This window comes from Aethina tumida, chromosome 7 (genome assembly GCF_024364675.1).
Source record: "Aethina tumida isolate Nest 87 chromosome 7, icAetTumi1.1, whole genome shotgun sequence".
NCBI lineage: Eukaryota > Metazoa > Arthropoda > Insecta > Coleoptera > Nitidulidae > Aethina > Aethina tumida.
In genome coordinates, this window is record NC_065441.1 from 16245647 (window position 1) to 16272163 (window position 26517).

Consider the following 26517-nt stretch of genomic DNA (forward strand, 5'->3'; position numbering starts at 1 on the left):
ACTTTGGCTTTTGCTTAGTGGGTAATTTAATTTTATTTTCTCCGTCAACGAAAATAAAACAAAAACCTTCTTGAACTGCATTAATAATAATAAAAGCTTCGGAAACCGAAAACAAAATCATTTTTCGAACGGCTAATTAAATAAATTAATTCCAGTCGGCGTTATCCCCGCAGAGAATTCACGAAATTGCCTGCGAAAATTTAATCTTGCATTGTGATTAATTTTTTATTTTGCTCTGGCTGTCCCTTTTGCGTATTCATTTAAAAAGCGGGTTGCGGTTCACAAATGTAATTTCCCAGTGCTAGCTTTTTTGCCGATGGATTCGAAATTGCTGGCTACCAAATTATCGGTTTGCGGAACGGGATTAACAGAATTATTTGAAAATTTCTCGACCAACCGCACCCGAATTTATTTGGTCACCGGATCATACCTGAAACAAATTATTGGGGATTAGTGGGCGCCATACATTATCTAAAGTTCGTACACACAAACAGTAAAATGATTATCCCCTTTTTTTTTTGGGAATTTGTTTTCCGTACATGATCCTTAACGATATAAATAAAGGAGGATACGGATCCCTTATGGTATATTACATGATATAAGGGGCACATATAAACAGAAGCTCGAGGAAGTTGCCGCCGGTTTTTGTATTAACGAGGATGAATGGTTGTTGCCGGACAAAATGACATAAAAGAGGTATAACGTTGGCTCAAAGATGGTTTTAATAAAAGAACAACTTGACCTCTTTCTTTGTATACAGATTATGTTAACATATCTTTACGGTATTTTATAGTATGGCACTTAACAACTAACTAGTGCTGTGGATTTATTACTTTATGGGGGTTCGTTGTTTCATTTAGAAGTTAAATCACAATGTAGCTACATATTTTTCTTGTAAATGGCTTAAATTTTAAAGGTTTAAATCACATTTGCACGTAAATGACTTTTATGTTCTCAAGTAGTTCAGTGCAAATTTTTATACCTGTGTTAAGTTTAAAAATTTCAATATAAAACGAGGCAAAATTGTCTCATTATGTTTTGTTCTGTCGCGACTTTCGACGATTTTAGAACTATAAAACAAGACAGTTGAAGCGGAATCTGGATGAATGTTGCTTTAAATCATTGTAGTAAAATTTTGCAAGATTTAAGTCTTTAATAACGGCAGTTGTTTGCCTTAAATGCACGAATTTTCATCTCGTTGCATTCAGTCCCTATTAGAACAGTACAATTAAAGTCCGTTTATTGTTTCAAGTTTTGGTATAAAAGAAAATAATCAGGAGGTTTTTATTTCTCTTGAAAGTAACCATAAGTTTCCACAACATGTTGCCAACAGTCACTGTTCTTTGCAAGAGTCTTAATTAATTTTTTAATTCAATAAGCGTTGCTTCATCTGATTATTTAACTGTGGACGCTGATTAAAGATCAATATTACCGTTATTACACACACAACTGAATTGATGCAGAAATGAAATTATGTGAACAATTAAGGTTAAATTGAAAATTTTGTGCTGCATCCAAACGTTGCAAACCACGAAACCGCACACTTCTGAAAATAGTATATTTACAATATTAAATTATTTACTGTGTGTTCGTTTGGCCTAAAGCTACACTTGAAACCATATAATGGTTATAGTTACCAACCAACTGTTAATTTTATATTATGTTACATTGTTAAAACTTGTAAAATAATAAACTGAAGCACGTGCGTTTCGGTATAGTGAAGTGAATATCAAAGAGGTTTAATTTCCACATGAAACGCGTATAATCTCACTAGTTATAGAACGCTGAAATTTCAATCAGTAGTGCAAATAGTTTAAGCACCTTAATTAACTGAAATTCTTGCTCCAAATATTCCTTCAGTTAACACTGAATCTCTCTTCATCTATTGTTAGTTAAGTAATTTGATTTTCCCTTTAATTCCGTACGCTATGGGGAATGTTTGTTTTTGTTGTTGCACGTCAAAAATGCCTGAAAGTTTATTACTGGGAGCTCTGTGCTCATAACAAAGCAGTTGTTAATCTCTGCTGTAGCAGCTACATTTGAATTAAGAGTGTGAAAATGAACAGGTGCAGCATCTTAAATATTTCAGGTAGGCTTCATTTGTAAAATGGGTCACCAAACATTATAAGCTCCGTCCTTGGGAAACGCTTTAGATTCAATGACAAAGAAGTAATCCGGCAAATCCGCGTTAGCGGTTCAGTAAATCCCGGGCGAGGCAATCAGATATAAATATTTTTGTGGCTTTAAAATATATTCTATTTCTATGTGGTAAAGTAGTAAGTTCGTTCGGGTTTTACTAGAGGCGAATTTATTGTTGATTTTTTATTTTATTCAAAAGTAAATTTTATGGAGCCCGTTTTGGCCGTAACCAATTTTAATTGGAGTCCCGTGTTTTTACTATAGACACGGCGTGCTTTTTATTGACATGGATTCATATTGTGAATGAGCAAAACAGTCTGGCTGCATCGCAGGACAATTGACAAAGGACAAACATCAAAATAACAAAAAGCATCCCGGTATCAAAAATCACTTTTGCCGTGCACACTGCGAGTTGTTTTCGAGTGAAAATCGCTTTTTGTCGTTGCGTCGGGAACAAAGCGCACCCTTATCAAGTCACATATGGTCGCGTGCACAAGAAACAATATTGTTTCACGTGACAGCATCCGAATAAACAATTTTCGTTGGCGGTATTGAAACGGTGTGAGCTTGTGCATTAACGCACCGCGTCTCTCTATTCGTAATTAAGTGAGATGTCAGAGATTGCGGCGTTGGATTTGGCTGAGGTTGAGCACAGTTTCGCGCTTTATGTTCGCTTCCATAAATCTTCTGGTAAGGGGTTTTCGTCTGTCTGTAGCTGGGGGTTGAACTGTAATCAACTATGTGTTAAGCGGAAGTGCCTTTGTCAATTATCAGTGCGAAGTTTTTAAAAAATAACACTGTATCAAAACTGTTTTAATTTTGATAATTAGACTTAATCCAAATGGACTAATGAAGAGTATCATCATGCTGGAACTACATATTAATGTTAATCGGTTGGGTAAAACAACAGAGCTTAGAAATCTGTAGCCTATTATATCCAACCAAATGTTCCTGATGTCCAGATTCAATTATGCAGTATTGAAAAATGGATTTCAGGCTTGTATTCATTGTACATAACACAGATAAGACAGCTCTTAATGAAGGATTCTCCAAAGAAGAGGAGCAATAACTTTTAACGTGGAAAACATTTGCTCCATTCGTGCTGAAAATTTTTCTTCTGTTCTAAGAGTAGATACAAATCTTGACGTTTCGAATAACACTATTGTTCATTGAAGAAGTATCCCGCAAAATTTGGAAGGAAACTAGTGATAGATAAGCTCTATCAACCCTACTTTTAACATACATCCCTAACAACAGCCATATATTTTAAATTTATTAGGACTTATCAGCTTATTTTGGTCCATACTATTACATCATTAAATATTTTACATTCTTTATTAAAAACTTGTATAAATGGAGACAGAAAATAATTCATTAGAAATTGGAATGCACGCTTCAAATTCACCTAATTTGTTATGGTTTTTTTAAATTTCAAAAAAACTATTAGAAAATCTTTTAAACAATATATGAAAATTTTAAAAATTTTAACACCACCCCTTCAAAATCTAATAACAAAAATGTTATAGATAAATATGGTACATATTTGATAGTTTTAACAAAAAAGAATTCACTAAAAGCATGATCTCAGAATTTTATTTGCAATTCAAAAATATAGAAATATACATACAACATTCCTTTTGAGATAACGAAGTTGTTTTGGTGCTTTCAGTAAAAGTCACACTTTAATTGTAAAGAAACATACAAAATTTGGATATATTTTATTCAAACTACTTCCTTTTACTGAATGTTAGTATTTTTTTAACATTTTTTGATCAGATTCAGTAATTTCGTGGTGTTAGTAGGTCACACTGACAGCCGAACAATTTACTTCAACAACTGCTACATATTTATTAGCACTTTACATAGTTTCATTTCACGTTCTTTGAATCCCGTGAACTAAAATTGCGCACGTGTTGTCGCATTTTAATTGGACTTGACCGAATATGTAGATTTCGTTCTGGTCTATTATAAATTTGGTATCATTTGGAACTTTTATAATGTCGAATTAGCCTCGACATTAAATCTCACACACGTTTTACAAACACAATTGAAGTAAATATTTTCAGAAGCGACGTTTGCACAACATTTCCATTTGTGGTCGGAAAATACCGAAAACGTGGGATGGAACGGCGAAAATAAACAGCGCCAGATAAATATTTAAACTGATCAGAACGATTTAAAAGTCAGTTTTATCACCGAGGCCGTGTTCTTAACGCACCTGCGACCATAATGCATTTGCCACCTTCAGGAAATAGTTTTCCTAACAGCCAATATCGTACGACGTAAGAATTTCAATGTTAAAAATAGGTTTTTGTCTGGAACTTAATCTCCTTTCAATTGACGGCACAACACTGAAATTTTTATCAGACCAAACGGAAAATAGAAGTTGCGGACGTTCGGAATTACGCTGTCACCAGTTCAGTGATTTACCTTCGACTTTATGAGATAACCATTTTTGGAATTCATGCAGAATATCCGGATTCGTATTGGCTTTTCGTTGATAAATAGCTTACATCAGTGGCGACCCCACGTCTTTAAAATGATTCATCGCGTCCATTTTTTTTTGTCACCAGATAATGCGGATTCTAAAAAAACGTTTTTGTGTAATTGCGGTGGATAAAAAGCGGGAAAGTGCTTCCACTTTGATAAATTTAATAGCCCAATACAATAAAGTGGCAAGAAACTCGTCGAAAGTTTGTTGTCTATAAATATCAGCCTGAACACACCGCAGACAATATTACTTCCACACATCCGACCGGCAAGGTAAACACGTCAGCCGTGGAGTTTTTAAGGGCGTCCAGATAAGAAATTTATGCAGTTACACCACCTCCACTAAATTATCCAGAGACGGTATAAATTTAGAGCAGCCCTTACATCTTCACTTAGTTTAAATTTAATGCCGCCGCGGCTTCAACTGTGTGCACTTAACGCTCGGCATAAAAAAAAATAAAAGGAGGGAAAAAGTTCCAGGAAACGAACTGATAAGTACTTATAAATGCGTTTGTTTTCCTTCCCACTCCCGGGAATTCCGAGTTCGGGACGAGACTGTTTCTGCTTTACTTTCGGTTTGTTGCAAACCGACAAACTTTTTTCTAGTTACACTGGCTGTGGAGTTTTGCGGGAGTTTCACTTCATTTTATTAAATCAGTTTTGTATAATTTAATGTTTCTCTTTATTTACTGCTTTGGATTTTTTACATTACCACAATTTTATCAAACAAAAAATCCTTGTACATATGTTTTAATAGTTTCAAATCTTAAAGAGTAAAGTACTGTTTTAACAGCAATAAATTTAACATTCAAAGTAATCTATTAATCATTTCGGGGTCCCTCGAACCCAGTAAATTCGGGCAAAGTGGCTCGTTAATGTTCCCAATTAGTTTGATGATTAAAATCAACAAAACCGTTTAATGTAACAGTTTCTACACCAACGTCCAACACATTATATTTCCGTTTATGTGTTAATTAAAGACAGGGAAATCCTCGTCCAAAGGCACTAATTAAAAATGCCAACAACGAGAATAGCCAATTTTTTAATCCCGTTGGAAAGTTGAATTTTTCAAATAAAAATGTAATTTTCAGCAGATTACCGGGAGCTGCTAATTTATAACGCCAATAATTTTAACTGCCAACACTTCATGTTGTATCACGTAATTTATACAAGAAGATAATAACAACACTGGGAAAGTGAGAACTAATAATTCAATTAGCAATTAGAATTGATGAGGTTTTTGTCCTAGTTGTTACAAAAGACCGTAAGATAATCTAAAATTAACTATATTAAATAATCCGTGTTTCAAGGTTGTTGCAATACAATTCCTGTTTATGTGACGCGAATGAAACTTTCTTCATTTGAATAATAACAGACTTTTTAATGAATCACTTCGGAATTTGATTTTGATTAGGAATGCTGCAACGGTTTTGTCTACAACAAAATGACAATGCAGTGCGGTGACATAATGTGGAGTGCTTTCCAACATCTGGTTTAGAATTAATCTGTTTTAAGTGGAGACAAACATTAGAAGTAAATTGATCTCAATAATTAATAAATAAATCAGCATAATTACTAACGGTTATTTAATAGACAATAAGAATTATAAGAAGAACAATTTACATTAATTAATAAATTATTCCGACAGGATACTTTTACATTTACGTCGTCAGCTGAAGATAATTTTAATAAACTATAATTTATGTGAATGTGTGTCGTCACTTAAAGTTCAAATCTCATTTTTTCCCCCAGATTGGTCGTGTGTGGGACCGTATTAAGACACTGGGGTGGGTTTGACGTCACGTAACTAGAGAAGGTTATTTACGGTTCGTTTTGAACATTAACCCGTTGAAATGCGAGAGACGCGTAACGAAGACCGATCACACTTTGTCCCAGAAACTGGATCGCATCGAGATTTATTAGACTTAACAAAATGGATGCATGTGTTTTCGGTTCGCGTGCTGAGTTATGGCGTTTGTGACGCGATGAGATGTGTAATTTTCATTGGGAGTTATTAATTAATTAGAGCGAAGAGAATTCTTCTTCTCTTGTTTGTATCGTTTTTATCAATGTTCTGTTTTAGAAAATTAGTTCATTGAACAGGATTTCAATGTTTTATGTGATTTGTTCATAAAATTTATTATTACGAATTTGTGAAATTTTTTATATTCCTTGATTTCAACAGAAGGAAAAAGATAAAACAATACAAATCTTAACCACTTTAATAACATTTTTTGATAGAATTGATACATCAAGATAATTATGACTGTTCTATTTTAAGAAATTACTTCGTCTGCACTAGACTTTCATATTTATGGTACATTATATAAAAAAAAGTATTATTTATTGCTCACATTGTCCTTAATTAGTCCCAATATAATGATAAACATTTTCTGTATTCTCAGTATTCAACAAAAAGTAAAATCTAAAAGAATAAAAATATTAACCAAATAATTTTTTTAAAAAAAACTTAACAATTGGTTGAAACAATTATCACTATATTTTAGAAAATTAGTCCACACGTATAAGAGTTTTAATATGTATTATCTAATAGTCAAAAAAATATATTATTTCTTGCTTAAATTGTCCTTAATTAGTCTCAAATTTATTAATATTCTTTATATTCTCAGTGTTCAACAGAAAGAAAAATCTAAAAGAATACAAATGTTACTCAAATAACAATTTTTTAATCGGTTGAGACAATTATCACTATTATGTTTTAGGAAATTAGTTCGTTCACACAAAATTTTAATATTTATAGGAATTACTTAAAAAATACATTATTTGTTGTTTATATTGTCCTTAATTAGTACCAATTTTATGATAATGTATTCTCAATATTTATTTAGAAGGAAAAATCTATAAAAATACAAATATTAAACAAATAAGAATTTTTTAAAAGGACAATTAGCAGAAATAATTATGATTATTCTATTTTAGAACATTAGTTTGTTCACACTATATTTTAATATTTATAGGAATTAATAAAAATATTATTATTTGTTGCTATCCTTAATTAGTCCCACTTTAATCATAATTTTTTTTTATATTTCCAGTATACAACAGAAGGAAAAATCTAAAAAAATACAAATATTAAAATTAAAAATACTTAATTGGTTGAGTTAATTATCTCAGTTCTATTTCAGAAAATTAGTTCGTTTGCACAAGATTTTAATATTTATGGGAATTAGTTAAAAAAATTATTATTATTTGTTACTTATATTATCCTTAATTCGATTCAAATCTGTTATAACATTCTTTATATTATCAGTGTTAAACAGAAGAAAAAATACAAATATTGACCAAATAACATAGAAAATTAGTTCGTTCGCAAAATATTTTAATATTTATTATAATAAAAAATATTATTATTATTATTTATCGCTATCCTTAATTAATCCCACTTTAATGATAAACATCTTTTATATTTTCAGTATACAACAGAAGGAAAAATCTAAAAGAATACAAATATTAACCAAATAAAAATTTTTTAAAAGTACTTAATAATTGGTTGAGATAATTATTACTGTTCTATTTCAGAAAATTAGTTCGTTTGCATAAGATTTATGGGAATTAGCTAAAAAAAATATTATTTGTTCAACAGAATGGAAAAAACCAATATTAACCAAATAACAATTTTTTCAAAAAACTTAACAATTGATTAAGATAATTATCACTATTCTGTTTTAGAAAATTAGTTCGTTCGCAGAAGATTTTAATTTTTATGGGAATTAATAAAAAAATATTATTTGTTGCTTACACTGTCCTTAATTAGTCCCAATTTAAACATTTTTTATATTCTCAATATACAACAGAAGGACAAATCTAAAAGAATACAAATATTAACCAAATAAAAATTTTTTAAAAGTACTTTTAGTTGAGGTAATTATCACTGTTCTATTTCAGAAAATTAGTTCGTTTACACAAAATTTTAATATTTATGGGAATTAGTTAAATAAATTATTATTATTTGTTGCTTATATTATCTTTAATTCATCCCAAATTTATTATAAAATTTTTTTATATAACTTAACAATTGATTGAAATAATTATCACTATTCTGTTTTAGAAAATTAGTTCGCATAAGATTTTAATATCTAAGCGAATTTATAAAAAAATATATATTTGTTTATATTATTCTTAATTCGTCCAATTTTGTGATAAACATTTTTTATAAACATAACTGTTATCTTCTAGAAAGTTTGTACAAGATTTTAATGTTTATAGGAATTAATCAAAAAATGTATCGTTTGTTATCTACTTAAGCAGTCCGAATTTTTTAATTATACAAAAGAACTGTAAAAGAATATAAAACTGAACCGAATAAAAATTTTCTAAAATGGCTTAACAATCGGTTCAGATAAGAATCTGAAGGAAATTCGGGACAATAAAGGAAAGTAACGGATAACTCCCACGGAAAAAAAATTAGCAAGGCAAGAAATTAAATTAATTTGGTTCGTCGAATAAATCTAATTATTCGGACGTATCTTTCACGGAACCGGCAATAAATAAGGAGCTTCCTCTTGTTAAACAATGATTACTATGCGAACCAGTCGAACACAAAGCCCTCGCACATCCATAAGTTCATTTCCAGATTATATAAAATCTACACGGTTAATTTCTCATAAGTCTAATAATGGGAAACTGGTCCGTGAACAATAAATAAATTGTTTGTGAAAAAGCACCATCAATTGTTGGTTTTTGTGTGTATGAGGCAATAAGTTGCGCACCAAAGTGAAAGAAATGTCATAGTCCGTACTTTCTAAATGGTGAATTATTGTATGACCGGGTAGCGATAATGCATCTGGCACAAACGCAAACAAAATGCAATAGAAATATGATCCATCAAACTGAATTATTACCTAAAAATTGTACAATCGACATTACACCATGTTGGATCTTCAATAACTCGAGAATCGATGCTTTTGTACCAATCCTGCATTTTCTAACTAACTGTACTTATGTAACGTGAAATATTCAAGTGGCTTACAATTAAAGTAACAAATATTTAATGATTGCAAAACTCCTGTAAAATTCGTGTCGTTATTATTCTTTTTAAGTGTGCAATTAGTGTTTGAGTGCCCTGCATTTATATAAACGCAAGTGGGAATCCGTCTCGGATACAATTACGAGGCTGATAATGAAGTCTCACATCCACTAACCCAGTTATAATTTCAACAGAAAAAGAAACCAACTAGGAAGAACTGTTCCGGTATTTTATGCTCGTTGATAATTATCTGTAACGTATTCGACGAAATAAGTGAAAGATGGAGGCGTGTCGGTCAGAATTAATTCGGCAATGAAAGTGTTTTATGTTAATGATTATTTTGTGAATTAGTTTTTTCACATGTGTTTAATCCATTGAATTTAGATTAAATTGGCCAAGATTCACTTTTCATTATATTAAAATTTTATTTCCCATATGATAAATTAGAAAACAACTGTAAAAAATATATTTAATATGAAAGTATGACCTAAACGTCTTAAATTTTGAGATAAAAAAACTTTTAATGACTTTTTAATGAAATTTGATGTACAACTATTATGCAAATATATTTAAATATTAATTTTTCTCCGTAAAGAAACGTAGTACCCCAAATGTAAATTAAAAAATTGCTTTTTTTCATAATTATTATAGAAATAATTTTTTATTACAAAAATACAAAATGATATATAATATAATATTATCTAATTATTAATAGTAACTGATGTAATTTCCTTTATTGTAAAATTAAAATAAATAATTAATTATAAATTTTGATTCATACATATGCTAATTAGCATAAAAATATTTTTAAATTAATATAGAAGCAGAAAATCTGGTGTATAAATAAATTAATAATTAATTAGAGACAAAAAATAGAATATTTTTTGTGTGTTGTCCTAGTAAATAAATTAATGAACACTTCATCACCGGATAATTATTGATCCCATGATAAACAACGCCCGTATTTCTAATCTAATTAGCGTAAAAGCCAACACAACACGAAATTACGTTTAATAACAATGCATTAATAAATATTAAACCTATATTGTAACCTGTGTTGCTATTGTTAATAATATTAACGCAGGAATAAACCAATTGCTTTTGATTGAGTTTTAATTGGCATGTACCTAAATGAAGTTAAATAGTATAAAAGGGAGTATAAATGGTGAGCTGGAATTTAAAAATTTAAAAAAAAAATCGTTGTAAAAATGTAGTTCTATACTATAGTGTCACATTCAGGTTTTGTTTTAATGCAGCGAATGAAACAATGAAATTTTATTTTTTAGTAGAGTTCAAACATTTTTTTTATAAAAAGTAAATTAAAAATATGAAAAATAACCCTGCAAATTTTGCGCTGTTGATTTTTTATTTTATTCTGTCAACTTCCTGGCTTGATTATGCTAAACTGTTTGAATTGTTGGGCAGAGTATTTTAATCTCGGGCAAAACACTAAACTTGTTAGCTAAGTTATAATTTTGAATATCTAATAATACGCTTTTCCTGGTTGCCAATTAATTAAAAGAAAAAAAAAAGGAAAAAACAGAACTGAGGGACTTTATAATTGCAAAACGTTCTAATTGCATTTTTGCTTTTGTTTTAGACCTTTTAAAGTTGCTTCGGGTCTTCTACAACTTTATACCGAAGTAATTTTTAGACTGAACTAAAAATAAATCCAATTGGTAAAATTGAACAGTAAAAATAGTCAGACTACCGCTGGGACACAAATTTCCTGGAGTTGCAGAACCTTTAATTTACTAGCTTTGCGTGTTCTGTAACTTTTCACAGAATATTAACTGGACCAGGTCATTAATAATAATCATTTGTTTTCTCCCATGTAATTCTTTACCTAATTAATACAATTAGTTAAAAATTGACATAAAATATACTTATTGATATAAATCTACAAAGTATTTGTACTAGATTAACCTCCGGCATAAATTTATTCAAAACCCCAGCATAGAACAAAGAGAAGATTCATTGGACCTTTCCATTCGTGTTAATTTAAATGCGAAATCTAATATTCTTGAGTCACATTTTGCGTAACACTCGTTCTAAATTCAATCTTGTCGACGACCTTCACATTCATTCACCTGAGGATTCCGCCGTGAAACAGAAAGTTCTCTTAAATGTGGCATTTTTAAAACAGCCTACGGCAGCTTAAATGCTCTTTCTATATTGAAAACGTCCAGTTTAATGTGCTAAAAAAGCTAACAACAAAGAAAGTCCAATTGAACTGCTACGGATCCGATCATTAAAAAACCTTCGTTTTTAAAACAGATAATAATAACCCGCAGAATTTTACCACTTTCTTTTCCGCTTCGGTATTTTTGCGGGCAATAATTTCTTTGCGAAAATTACATCACGGTACGATTGGTTTTTGTTTTTCTCTGCCACCGTAAATGTAGTTCGATCCACGGCTACAATTGTTTCGGGCACCGGACCATTCGGAATAGAACATGCTGGTTTGCATAAGTGGGTTTTCCGCAACAGATTTTAATCACCGGTCATAGAACACGAACTGGTTATCTTAGAAAATAAAAATGAACTTTAATAAGAGTATTTTTATGTCGAGAATTCGGTCAGATTTACTTTCGTTCTTTTGTAATAAGTAATGCAATGCAAGAACCGTCTTTAATGTACACCATAAATTAGGGGAGAAAGCTTTACATTTTTACGAGATGTGATAACAAGTTTACTACGAAAATATGAAGCATTGAAAATCACATAAAATTTGTACTCAAGTTCTTAAGATGACATCAATAAATATATTATAAGAAGACGTAAAAGACCTGAGCAACAGCCTACAAGTATTTTTTTAATTTTTAATGTTTTATAGTCGTAAAGAACAGAAAAGTTATAAAACTGAAAATGCTAAGCCATAACAAGTAATATATTACACCGATAAAAAATTACTAACGTTAACTTAAGAAAATAGGTTTGTTTATAGAAGTAATCTGGCGTCACCGTTGTAAAAATAACAATATTAATTCTGCCATGACATTTCAAGTAAACAGTCACTAAGAACATTCTTTTCTTTAGAAATTACTAGTCTATTGTTGTGCCAAATTCCTTCGAAAATTTTTAGACACTTAACTGGCAATTTATGGTACAATTAAGACAATAGTGAAAGACAACATTTATTAATAGCCGTCCGAAAAACCTCCGCCAGAATATAATTAAAAATAATCACTTTCTCATCAAACGATATAGATTAGCGCGTTTTCCCTTTTTGGGTTAATTGCGCACCCAAATTAATGTAAATGTAACTCGTAAAACTCATTAAAAGAAAGTGTTTTTATCAAATTCAACTTTCATGCCGGTCACATTACCACATAACGCCGCCATAAAGCTTTTATTATTAAATTTTTAATTAATCCGATTAATTTATTTACTTGTTTATAATTGTGTATAATTTATTAATTAATAATGTTGGTTTTGGCTAGTAAGAATATAATATTTTTGATTAAACAGTTAAATTTATTTTTAAATTAATTTTATTTGTTTAACTGGACGTTATATTTAAACATACTTTCATTTTTATTATTACCAAATATTTTACAACAAACATATTATTTTAAAATCAAAATTAAAACAAAACTAACATAATTAATGCTTATATCAACAATAATCTTAAAAAGTCATCTGTTAAATAAACAGATGAGATTTTATTAAATATAATAAAAGCAACACGTGAAAGATAAATGAGTTATCAAGGTCGTTGTATTAAATAAATATACAATAGAATAAGTATGTCAAATATGAAGGTTAAATCGCCGAAATACATATGTTTTATTTGATTTTATAATTCACAAATGCTTCTAAAATTGTTGTAACAGTTAAAATTAAAATTTCCCGAAATGATTCACTTTTCATTTTATAACACGAGTTAGATATAAAATAAAATTGTAAAATCGCATGTTAAAAAAACGCTTCTGGTAAGAACAGATTAGAAATCTTGTTTGTGTAGTAATTAACAATTGTTGTCTAAACGGTCAAATAAAACTAACCTAGGACAGTTTCAGTTTCGTTTTTCGCCTTAAATTTCACTGGAAAAATCGATGTGTGTCAGTTTTTATATTTAATAAATTGGTTTTGTGGAAAAATAATTAATTATGTACAGATTTAATGGTTCTGAATTTAAATATCTTCGAAAATATCACTTAAGATCCTTGACATTTCCTAACTAAAATTATCATAGCAAACGATTTATATTCAGAAAATTATTTTGTGTGAACTATATTTTCTTATTATATGTTTAATCATTTTATTGCAAAATTATCGCAATACGTTGGGCCTAAATGAGATAAATAAATATTAAAGATTAAAAATAGAATGAGTGGGTTTTATTTGATATTCCCGAAGTGAGTCACTTTGCATTTTATAACACGAGTTAGATGTATAATATAATTGTAAAACAGAATCTTAAAAAAACGATAGTGTGAACAGTTTAGAAGTCTTGTTAGTACAGTGATTAAGAATTGTCGAAACGGTCAAACAAAACTAACCTAGGACAGTTTCAGTTTCATTTTTATCTTCAAACCGGGCGGAAAAAGTCGGTTTTGTGAGAAAATAAATAGTTGTGTATAAATTTAATAGTTAATTTAAATCCTTGACATTAAACTTATCGTCATCGATTAAGATTTAGAAAAATATTTTTTCAAAACTATGTTTTGCAGTTATATATTTAATCAATGTCAATTTATTGCAAATTTATTGGTATATTTATTGGATAAAAGTTAATTAATATTTTTTTTTAATTTTTAATGAGTTACATCTTTGCAAAAATAATAATTTCTAGTACAAGTATATAATATAATTATATAACATAGTATAAATTTAGTAATAAGTAATAAAATGTACTATAAATAACTTGAGATTGATTATTAGTCCCGACAAAATTCCTTACAATTAATTCAATAAATTCTTTCATGAATAATAATACGTTTGAATATTTGAGAAAAATTTATATTAAATTTAAAATAAATATAACAAAGTAAAACGATTCAAATTATTCACATTTATTTTATAGTTTAATCATATATTTTTTAATGAAGTTTAAAACTTGATGTAATATAAAATAATATAATTGAATTTATTGGCAAATAATCTGTACAACTGGATTATAAAATATGCAGCGAGATTTAGAAATATCTTTTATTGATAATCTGCACTCCAAACTAACAATATAAACAATAAATCAGATTACTATTTCAATGTAAGTACATTTAATATGTTTTAATACCTATTAATACAGTTTCAAAGATAAACGTATTGATGCTTTAGGTAAAATAAGTAAAGTTTAAATACAACTTTATATTAAATATAATTCTTCTATAAAAGGGAAAAAGTTAATATTTAAAATACTAATTTTTAAGATTTTGTCTTTCGTTATTGACGAGTAATATTTATTTAATAAATAATAATAAGCAATATGGAAATTTAAATAATATTTTAAAGTTTTGAAATTATTCAAGAGTCAAAACTGCCTAAAAGTACTTAGAGTAGTTTAAAGTTAAAAATTCTATTAGTTTCTTTAAAGTTTGCTTTACAGAATAATACAACTATAATAGTTCAGTTGTAAAACTTTGTACCAGACAAAGTTTTCATTTGTGTTAATTCCTTAAATATAAATTCACGTGTTACTGGCGCATCCGCCAATTTCATTTCACCCAACAAAAACCGGCGCAACTCCGACCCTCGCGTGTAAAACCACCCGCGTACACAGTAACCCCTAATTACAACGTAAACAAAACAAACCTTAGAATCGGCGGTCGTTTGCAGATAGTAAACAATAACAAACATCCACGACGCCGAGAACAGCAACAAAACCTTGACGTTCCTCCTCATCGTGGGCCACGCCGTACGGTCCGGACGCCAGTTACGAACAGAAAAACAGTTTCAGTAATGTGCGCCGGCAGTCACAGTCACAGTCATCAATGTGGAGTTGGGGCTGCTGCGTGCGCGAGCCCACCGTCGGCGCCCGTAAACAACGCGTAACTGAAACGCGATGGCTGAAAGCGACGCGGCTCAGACGACCACCGTCCTCCTTTCACCGCGGCGAAGAAACGAGACAGGAGATCGCCGTCGTATCGACGTCGCGAAACGGTCGCTCCGCCGTGTTTCGGAGGTTGTCGCCTTCTCCTAGTCCTCCCGTCAGCTGGGAAATAACTTTGTTTCTTATTAATCTGCTGACTTGCAAAGCAAAATTTTAAATATTTTATTGTTAATAATTATGTCATAACATGGTTTTCTCTATAATAAAATAGAAAAATAAAAAAAAATCTCCAAAATATGTTTATTGTTTAGCTTTTTTTTAATATTCTATTATTTAATATATGTTTAAATACATCGTTTTATTTATTTATTTTTTGTCATACCTAAATTTATTTCCTTCTACTTTAATATTCTAATACTTCACATTTTTATTTATCTATAAAATGATATATTTATTTATTTTATAATAATATGGTTACATATTCTTTTCAAATTTACAGCATACTAATGAGAAAAATTAAACAATAAAAAACTCTTTCTTAATAGTATATTTGTATGCATTTTGTAAAACACGTCTAGAATTACATTAACATTAACGACAATTTATCTAAGTGACATTATGAAAATCCCATGGAATAATTGTAAATCTATTCGTTGCGTGTTAATCACGGTATTTGCAATTAACGAATTGGCTAAACAAATTTACAACGTACAATTAAAACCCAAGGAGAAAATTTACAAATTCTGAAGGTGGTGAAAATGTCGAAACAGATTTACTAAAGATTTATTTGTCCCTTTTCGCTCCTGAAAATTATAGCATGACGGAAATTTGGCAACGGACATAACTGAAACATGAAATAATCAAAAGCGCAACGGTTAATTTGAATTGCATATCCTACGGAAGCCGCTAATAAACTAGCTCAATTACGTTGTGCTCTTTGCATAATTCTGAATCGCATAATTTACGACATATTGATTGTGTGGAAATTAAATCGACGCAACTTTGTGTTTTTTATGTTCACACGCTCTGACGACATCTATTTGAAAGCCATTGAACTAATTGTATTTTAACTATTTTTATTTGATCAATGTATTTAATTTTATGTTACTACAAGTGACAAATAAACTACAATATATTATTAAAGATGTTTGAAATAGTAATAAATCTTAAAAATTAAATTCCAGTCTGTGATTACTTTAAAAAGTTTTAAACTTACAGTGACAACTTGCGGCCGAATAATGTATTATTTACAACAACGAACATTAAATCTTATACAATTTATTAATTTTAATGAAAATTTTACTTTTCAATTAAAGTATGTCCGCTCACATTGTATGTGTTTCGTCTGGAAGCGGACTTCCAATATTTTCGCGTAAAAAAGGCAATACTGAAAGTGTTAGTAAATTTTAGGTTATGTTTACAAAATTGTTTATTTACTATTATTATTATTTTAGCTTCCCTTTTCCACAATAGGTTCATTAAATGGTGTTCATATGTTTGGGAAACCCATGAATTTGGAAATATTGAACACATTGACTGAGGATTATTCTGTTGCTTGGAAGGAGTTTCATGAAAGGTAATACCAAAATATTTTTTAATATTTGGTTGCAAATTGTCGTTTTTAGTGTCATTTTAATTGGAATAGCGAGTGGTTGCTCAGTTGAAATACTCACAAAACTTCTGGATTCAGTTTTTAATTCAGTTGTACTAATTGTTGGTTTGGATGAAATAAAAAATCAGAGAAACATTGAAAGATTGAAAAGAGAACTCAGAGTAATATCTTACAAGAAAAATATACTTTATAAATTATTAAATCATTATATTTAAGGTGGTGTACCCAGTAATAGACAGACTGTTAGATTCTTTAGATTGCAGTGATTCTACAAATAAACATTCCTCAGATTTAGTGGGACTTGCTGAAGTGATTTTGTGCCCAGAAAATCATCTCATTCAAGTAATTTTATTAATAAATTATTTTCTGATAGTTTGAGTGTAATTGTTATATTGTAGATTGTCTTGGACTCATTTACAGAATGTGTTGACTCAATGTTTAGCAGTATTTTAATCCATGGCAAAATTGCAGCAGCCACTGAAAGTTGGTGGACTTTACACCCAGATGAAATTAAGTTACTGGCTGCCTTAGCAATTACTGACAATTCAAACATCTCTAAAGATATTCCAGTATTTCTGCCATACAAAAGCCCCACAGTATGTTTTTTCTTTTTTATATTAATATTTTGTTCATTAAATTGCTTCTTATACAGGTTGCCTTCAGATTCATAGCTCTTAAACTAATATCAGATGTTCAGTTGTGCTGTTTGTGCGGCCCAACGCCGATTTTAAAGGACATCGAACATTCTGCGACACAATGTTTCAAAAGTTCTGCGGATATTTTAACTTCAGCGGTTCAGTGTCATCCTAGGAATTTCCCCAGTTCTTGCCAAGTTGACAATAGCATTTTAGGGTATTTACCAATCAAAAAAATATTAGATATTGTTGTAATAAATTGTTTTCAGGTTACTTCTCTTAAACACATCCCACGGCAAATATATGATGTCGAAAAACCCTCAACAAACAACATCAAAAAAATCGAGTAGTTCGCACAGATTGGACATCCTGAGAACGTTCCTCTATCAAGCTGTTATGAGTTTTCTAACAACTCAGGATTTTGAAATTGAAAATGGAATTGACGACCAAGTAACTCAGAAGGACAAAGAGAACAACGCCGAAGTGAATGTTGGTATCGAAACTTACTGGTGTTCTGAATATCATAAATGTCACGCCATGAAACTGAACGATAACATTTTATGCGTACTATATAATTCGTCAGTACCAAATCCGGCTATGAGAATGATCACTGAAAAAACTCTTAAGTGTTTCATTTCTGATAAACAGATTTGTTGGTAGAAACAAATTGATTATTAAAATATTAATTCCGTCCTTTCTAATACATGAATGTAATCATGTATTATTATGAAATGTTTTTATGAACAATACATTAAATTTTTATTATCTCATTTATATTTATAATAAAACATTTTATTACAACAATAAATTACAATTTTTATTTCTTATTAAAGACTTTAGCACCTTTTCTAGCTTTCATAATTTTATCCTTCAGAGCAGCAATATCCACTTTAGTATCATTATTTTTAGTAGATTTAGAAGTGGTGGGCTCCTCTGGCGGAATAAATGCTTGATTTCTCTTTTCCTCCCTTCTCTTGGCTGCCTCAGCATGTTTGTCATCTTTTTCCTTCTGTTTCTTAACCCTCTTTTGTTCTTTATTAAGGAAATAGTCACCTGTTGCCAATTCTTTATCAACCTAAAAATGGATAATTAGTAAATTCTGTAGCTTTTAAAATATTCAAGATTACATACTTTACTCTCAGTTTGCTGAGGTGGGAACGGTGTGTAGTCTTTTTTATCCTTCTTCTTTTTGGGTTGTTTCCTCTTGCTAATGTTCTTGTTAATGAACTTGGGCAAGAATCTTTCCCAATTTTCATTTTTCAATTTGGGGTCTTTAGCCAGTTCCCTTTTAATCATAAGTGCTTTAATATTATAAATAGGGTGGATATTCTTCATTGTATCCTCTACAATTTTCCTTACTTGCTGTAATCCCCTATATGGTCCCAAAGCAGAAACTGTTTGTCCTTGTACCAAAACATAACAATTTGTTAGCAGTTCTATTGATTTTAAAGTGCACCCATTTGGCCCTATAATTCTCTGTCTCCTCTTAACAAACTTTTCTTTATTTCTAGTTAATTTGCCTATTTTGATAATATCACAACCCACATCATCATTTAATACGCGTTTTGCCTGTTCAAAAGGTACACTTCTAGACAACAATTTAATCATATCCCTGGCCTTTATGATGATGTATGGATCCCATGTTTTTCTCGTAGTTTTCACAGTCATACTTCCCTCTACAACATCCAATTCCGCCTTAACATGATGTTCGTCCAAAGCTTTTTGTACAAGCGGCCAAACCTGTCGCAAATATTGCTCTCTGTATTGCGGAAACAGTGTAGCGAAACTGCTTTCTTCAATCAGTCCATGCGGGTTGTGTTCCGGTTTAAATTCTGGCACTTTTAATTCCCAGGCATTGTCGACTGGTCCTGTGTTTGTTTGTGATTCATCGTCGCTCGATCCACCCATTGTTTAAATTAATTCAAGGAGTTTAGTGATTATTAAAAGCACATGTCAGATCGACAACATATACTAAATTAAATTGTAGGTTAAATTAAACATGTTGCGGAAGAAAGTGTTACTAAAAGCTTAGCGCCATCTTTCGGCTCGATTAAGTTATTACAAACATTGCTTATTTTACAGGTAACTTTAATTTTTGAGGTTAGGTTAGGTAACCATTCGATGGATGTAGCGCTGTGGAATAATATAATTTAGTTTAAGTTATTAATATGCTTCTATTTATTTGGTATGTTATTTATTAAATATACATAATTAAAATTATAAAAAAAGAGTTTTATAAAATTAATTATTTATAAATGCTAATGGTTGTAATTATATAAATAATTTTTATAATTCGATTTGTATATTTTTGTCATAACAACAAATTAACTTAAAATATGTGTGAAAATATAACAAATATTGGTAAAGTTGCAGAATCGGTCACTCTAAGGAACATTATATAGCGCATGCGTCGTAAGGCGCTGATTTCGCGCTTCTTGAACATTTTGAAGTGCAGTGTTGTCGGTTTGCAACGGTCAAAATATTCGAATCATTTTTTATGGTTGAATTATTGTTGTGTTGTTGTGTATGTATTATACTTTTTATTTTTTTGGTAAGTATATTATTTCTTCTAATTTGATGATTATTGCTCATTATTAAAATATTATACTTTACAGATTATATTCTCATGGCGTTTTTAAAAACAATATATTATTCCTATTCTTCTGCTAATTACTTTCTTAATTTATTTGTATGCTCATTTAATATATTTTACTTTATAGATCTTTCTCATTTTTAAAATATTATACTTTTATTCCTTTAGTAAGATTATTTTTAATTTGTTAGCAGTCATATTTTAAGTTATCTTACATTATAGATTATTTGTGTGCTGCATTTATTATTTTTTTTTGTACAATCTTAATTTATTGATACGGGTCGTTAATTAATTAATATATTTTACTATATAGATAATTGTATTGTATTTAATTAAAAATGTTTTTAATTTTTATTATTTTTTAATTTATTCCAATTTATTAATAAATTTATACTATATTTGTATTGAACAATTTTTTTCGAGTTACATAGACCATGACTGTTCCTCGGAAGATCTGTTTCCATCGTACCTCCACGAATTCATATGGAGAAATAAATTTAAAAATCATAATATGTTTATGAGCATTTTAAATTGTATTAGTGAGCAATATCCAGTGGAATAGTTTTTTTTGTTTTAATTAATTTTTTTTTATTATAAAATATATAAATATATCTTTTTTGTTAATTTTATATTAATGTTGTAAATTTACCTAATTATTTAATAAAGAACTTTTAATTAGATAGTTAAACTACCAAAGAAATATAGAGTAAATAAAAAATGAATATACTAATTAATAAAGTGATTTGCCGAATTTTATCTCTTTTCGAATTCAACCACATAAATAATATAAGTCATACATGAAAAACATAATAAATTACATATATATTTTTCTAAAAATCATTTCTCTACATATTTCGTTAAAAATGAAATCTGGCAACTATGCTGTCTAAAATCTCCGAAACAGACGATTTCAAATCCAGTTGACGCATGCGCTACAAATATTCCTTAGAGTGACCGATTCTGCAACTTTACCCAAATATTAATTTAACTATGATTAGTACGTTTTTGTGTTTGTTACCTAACAGTGAAATCATTAGAAAAATAAATAAATAATAATATTCTCTAATTCTTTTGAATTTGGAAGAACTTATTTTTATAATGTATGATGACCAACTTGTGGAAGCACTCGAAAGACAATAAGGCAACAAGAAATGTTCATTATAGGTAACATGTAATAATATGTAATTTAATTAAACAACGATATTAATATTTGGGAATGATTTCAGATAGTAATGTTACAAGTAATTAAATTTAAACTAAGCCTCGAAAAATAAGTGTTAATATAAAACTGAAAACGTAACTAAGAAAATAGATTTCATGTTGGGAGCATGCTCACAAGTTATCTCTCCTGTATCCAACTAAACTGCGATGTTTTATTAAACGTTTTAATCCAATTAAAACAATTAAATTAAATAAACAAAACGATGTAAAATAACAATTAAGACAAAACAACCAATTAAAAATGTTAGAGTTGTTTAAATTCATTATTTGTATTCAAACAATGACTCTTTTTTTATAAATGACTTTAAACCTATTTTTAAATGTATCTTTGTTTATTTTCCTTTTTATAATTACAAGAATCAGTTAACAAATCAATAAAACAAATCTTTGTTTATTTAATTCTAATGTTTACTAGAAATTGAACAGTTTATTTTCTGTTTACTATCAAGAACGACGTAAGACGCACCCATTCAAAAAAATAAATGTAGCTTATAAAAAATATGGGCTACAATTTTTTTGCGCGATTGATTAAATTCTCTGTTTATTCATAGTCGTTTTCTTTTATTAGTATTGCTGAATAAACTTTTATTGGAAGGAAAATATAACGTACATTTCCATTGATTTTTACAAATCAAGATAAGAATTTATTTTGCAATAAAACATTGTTAAATTACCGGTTTCAAATTGATTGATTCAATGGTGTTTGTATTTTTTTTTATGATCACGAAGAAACGGGTAGGTAACAAATGATTAATGCCTGTGATTTATCCTTATCCCTTTCATTTCTAACACTGTCGGTTTCGCATAACTTCTTAATTAAAACTGATGTGCATATCTGCATTTTATCGGTCCGATAATTTCACGCATAGATCGCATGCTTTGTACAAGAAACGGCGGCAATCAATTAATTTAATGGGAATTTTTAATGTTTTTCACATCCTGTACATAATGCGTTTCCAAATATCCCGTTTGCTATATTAGAAATTGATTACGTCTCAATTTGCAAAATCAAGACTGTCGATTGAATAATGAAGATGAATTTTGAACGTTTGTTTAGACGAAGGGTGCGGATCAGAAATGAAAAATTGGTACCCGAATTCCGAACAGAATGTGGTAGGGAAAATCGAACGTAATAATTTAAAGCTTGCTAATAACCAACATGGGGTTGTTATTTCCTCGTTTCATTCCCTTAATGTCTGTATTTGCTGTTTTTAACCGTTTGAATGACATATCACGCAGGTGAAACATAAATGTGATAAATGATAAAGAATTTTTGATAATTATTTATTGATTTTTTATGGAAAATATACGAAATTTTTGATTTTTAATACTAACCACAGTAAAATTAAATGTGTGTTGCCCAAAATACATTTTAAAATTCCATTAAATTTCGGCTTAAGGATGGCCATAACTCAAGTTCAGATTACAAGTAGGATAATTTTCAATTCGATAACACTTAATTGCGTAAATCCGCGAGATCGGATGACTTCATTAATTTTTATTGATCCGGACATATTTCATTATTAAAAGTAGCCAATAAATAAATAATACGTGACGTTTTGGGGCCGTGCCGATATCCGCACGAAAGCGTCCAAAACATCGGTCCTCGTTGATGGTTGTCAACGGCGAATGGAATTTCGCATGTGCATCGGGCCCAAAAAGATCGACGGGACAAGATACAAAAGCGCAAACCTGCGAAAGCCGGTGATTAATTAAGTCGAAAAACGTACACGGTTTTTTTGTACACTTCTCCGAATTATCTTCGAAGGGATCAAGACGATAATGCCTGCGGATTTTGGATGCATCGGTGTTGGGTGCTAAATTTACGGAGATTCCCACGCCATCTTAACGGTATCTATTCACACGGATATTTTAATGATGGTTTTTATATAAATACTTAAATAAAATTGTACGATGAGACATTGTTTTATTTTGAGTCCGATACTTGAGCCAAATTACCGGTCTGGTGTTTATGGAAGGCGGTGATCACACTTAGAAAATAGAAGTAGAAGCTTTCAGTAACAGGATTTCAGAAATATTCATTGTTGAGCATGATGGCATAAATAGAAACTGTGATTTATGAGTAATATTAATATTGTTCCAGCAAGAAAATGGAAATTGGCGATGCATCGGTCCAGAGCGTTCCCGCATGGGAACGAAAGAGACCCAGGTCTAGATAGAGAAGAGTCGTTGGCAGGAGGTGCGCGTGGTGGTCGGTGGCGTGCCTCCTGCGAAACCGGTCGGGCCGCCGTGTGTCTCTCAGTCAGCCGACGACCGATGGCGAAAACATCGAGTTCAGTAGTCCGTGGAGCGCGGCGCGGTGCCCAAGACGACGACGACGCTGCGTAGAGTGCGAGAGTGCATCCAGCCAGCATGGTGCTGCGTGTCCTGCAGCTGGCGGCGGCGGTGGTTGTGGTGTGTGCCCTGCAGGACCAGCCGGTGCATTGTCCGATCATGGGGGCCGAGGGGTGCCGGTGCACGCAGGACCTGCACGAGTTCTACTGTCGGACCGCCGGTTTCAAGAAGGTGCCCGACGACCTGCCCTACACCGTCATCAAATTGTAAGTTTTGCCAGAATTATTTATTAATTTTACTATTTTTCAAGGAAGATCGCAAGATAAACTTGGAACATGTTCTTCTTTACGTTATCTATCATGAAAATAATGCGGGTACCGGTATCTTCTGTTCCTCAGATTGCGCTTCCAACAAAGTCTGGTTAAATTTTATTTTAATATAAATAAATATAAAAAATATTAATCATTTAATATTTTATGAAAATCCAATTTTTTCAATACAAATGGCATAATTTTTTCACTTATATATAAATACAATATAAGATTTGAATTATCTAGTAAGATTATTTATTATAAAATTAATGTATTCATTAACTAAAATTTAAAAATTCAAATAAAAAAAAAAAATATTTAACTTATTAAATTTAGTCCTTTTAGTAATTACAAATAATTATGAAAGACTTATATTTAAATAAAAATAATTATATAAAATTTTTCAAAAAATTATAATAAAAAAAAATAAAATAAAAATATTGAAATATATTAATTTTAAACGTATTTAAGAAAAAATAATAAGAATAAATATTGAATTTAAATAGATATGTGTCTTAAAAAAGTAATTAATTAAAATTTGCCTTAATTAAGGAATTGTAAAAGTAAATTATATTTTTTAGTTTTTTAATAAAATATAATGTTTTGTCATTCTTTAAAAATATTTGTAATTGTATTTTAATTAATTTTACTTTAATTATAATTATTGTTTATTAATAATATTTTGTTATTATATATATAAAAGAAAAGGGATAAAAGCAATTTATTATTGAGATTTTATAAAAATTCATGACTGAAATAAACTGGTATTATTTATTTAAAGGTTATTTGATTTTATATCGAACATATTTATTTAGATTTTTTTAAATATATATTTGTTTATGTAACTGTAAAATTATATTTGCTTATTTACCGTGGTTAATCATTTAATATATTAGTTAATCTTTCAATTTAATGTAATTATCACCTATTTATTTATTTTTAATATATATGTTTATTTGAAAATTTTCAATTTTCTTTTACTGATTACATATAAAACATAAACGATAATTTTTATAGCCATTTGTTGTTCCCACCATAAAAACACAAATTAACGATTAAGTCGAATACCTTTAGCACATAAATAAATTATTCAAATTGCACCACAAATTATAAATCAATTCAACCGCATCTGGCAAGTAAACATTGAAATCTATATTAAATTTTATACGCCAATTAAACAATAATTGATTTAAACTGATCAGTTTCCACATGGTGAAAGATGTTGATTATGGAAATTAGATTCATGTTTATGTGTTATGTTTCAAACTAATTATGTGAAAAAATTAAATAGAATATAAATTTCGAGTCGGATGTTTGGTGTTCGCAAGATTTTAATATATGTATCACTGTTTATATATACATTGGAGCGTTTGATTATTTTCTTGGGCGCCTGTTGAAAGCGGAGCATTAATTCTAAACTGGAGCAATTTGGAAATCATTATCATTAAAATTCACTCAATTAACATGTGTTGATTTTTCTAAAACATATTTTCACAGCACAAAATTCTTTTCGAATTAACAAAAGCACTTGACAGATCTTAGTGTATATTCAAGTTAACATAACAAAATGGCCTGATGGCATAAACAACGATTTTTTTCCGACCTTGATTTCCTCGGAACGGTCCATAATGTGCTCCAGGCCTCCATATTTTATTATCCTCGACGGCAGTTATTTTTAATGGGACCGAAGGAAAAATAAAATAACTGATCTCGCATCCTTTTTGAATCTAATAGTTCCTTAATAGTTAATGTAGACACTTCCAGAATGAACAGATATGGGAAATATGAATAGCGATAAAACTGGCTCGAGGAAATGTTTTCCTTTTCCAAGATAAATAAATGTAAATTGGCTCTATATTTGTTCCTTGAAGGCATTGTTTATATGTATTATTTCCTGAAATTGTGTCAGGCTTAATCAAATTATACGAACGGACCAGAAACGAAATTTACTTGGAACGGTAAACAAATGTACAATTTAATTTTTTGCAGTCTTTAATTATTTTGACAAAAGAAAAATTACAATCATTATTTCGATTATTAACTAGACGTAAAATGGTAATTTTTGTCCTTCAAAATCTTGATTACCATTCGATTATAACAAATAATGTAACGGTACGTTTAAAATGATATAGATTAGTAGTCTTAATGTTTCGGAATTATTTAAATTAGATAAAAAAATATCCATCACTGGTTGAAAATTAAGGCGGATTATAAAATGTTATTACACACTGACTAAACA

At 29.8% G+C, this 26517-nt stretch overlaps 4 protein-coding genes across 5 annotated transcripts in view; 2 read left to right on the plus strand and 2 right to left on the minus strand.

Moving 5' to 3' along the window:
- Nucleotides 1–15643, minus strand: part of LOC109609380 (polypeptide N-acetylgalactosaminyltransferase 2) — a 51061-nt gene extending 35418 nt beyond the window's left edge. Inside the window, exon 1 of the mRNA XM_049969405.1 lies at nucleotides 15374–15643. Coding sequence (XP_049825362.1) covers nucleotides 15374–15463 — 90 coding nt within the window. The 5' untranslated portion in view covers nucleotides 15464–15643. The remainder of the gene's footprint in view (nucleotides 1–15373) is intronic.
- A 1224-nt stretch (nucleotides 15644–16867) lies between these two features.
- Nucleotides 16868–18535, plus strand: LOC109609393 (protein fuzzy homolog). Its single transcript, XM_020026052.2, has 7 exons — nucleotides 16868–17006; nucleotides 17066–17187; nucleotides 17237–17384; nucleotides 17440–17565; nucleotides 17622–17819; nucleotides 17876–18075; nucleotides 18128–18535. Exons 1-7 carry the CDS (start codon nucleotides 16929–16931, stop codon nucleotides 18516–18518), a joined length of 1263 nt encoding a protein of 420 aa, XP_019881611.1. The 5' UTR covers nucleotides 16868–16928; the 3' UTR covers nucleotides 18519–18535.
- Nucleotides 18536–18609: 74 nt separating this feature from the next.
- On the minus strand, nucleotides 18610–19845 carry LOC109609394 (KRR1 small subunit processome component homolog). The gene is made up of 2 exons (XM_020026053.2): nucleotides 18990–19845; nucleotides 18610–18933 (listed from the first exon to the last, which is right to left on the minus strand). The coding sequence occupies exons 1-2, from the start codon at nucleotides 19764–19766 to the stop codon at nucleotides 18676–18678; spliced, it is 1035 nt and encodes a 344-aa protein (XP_019881612.1). The 5' UTR covers nucleotides 19767–19845; the 3' UTR covers nucleotides 18610–18675.
- A 4116-nt stretch (nucleotides 19846–23961) lies between these two features.
- Nucleotides 23962–26517, plus strand: part of LOC109609428 (lutropin-choriogonadotropic hormone receptor) — a 60401-nt gene continuing 57845 nt past the window's right edge. For both annotated transcript variants that reach the window (XM_020026088.2, XM_049970133.1), the window contains exon 1: nucleotides 23962–24233. In XM_020026088.2, coding sequence (XP_019881647.2) covers nucleotides 24046–24233 — 188 coding nt within the window. In that variant the 5' untranslated portion in view covers nucleotides 23962–24045. The remainder of the gene's footprint in view (nucleotides 24234–26517) is intronic.

What these genes read in the sequence shown, in the direction of transcription:
- LOC109609393 (XM_020026052.2), top strand. Translation starts at nt 16,929, where the DNA reads ATGTCCGCTCACATTGTATGTGTTTCGTCTGGAAGCGGACTTCCAATA. An exon ending in TGGAAGGAGTTTCATGAAAG is followed by an intron (nt 17,188 to 17,236) that starts GTAATACCAAAA and finishes TGTCGTTTTTAG; the next exon opens with TGTCATTTTAATTGGAATAG. An exon ending in TGCCATACAAAAGCCCCACA is followed by an intron (nt 17,820 to 17,875) that starts GTATGTTTTTTC and finishes CTTCTTATACAG; the next exon opens with GTTGCCTTCAGATTCATAGC.
- LOC109609394 (XM_020026053.2), bottom strand. Translation starts at nt 19,766, where the DNA reads ATGGGTGGATCGAGCGACGATGAATCACAAACAAACACAGGACCAGTC. An exon ending in CTCAGCAAACTGAGAGTAAA is followed by an intron (nt 18,934 to 18,989) that starts GTATGTAATCTT and finishes ATCCATTTTTAG; the next exon opens with GTTGATAAAGAATTGGCAAC.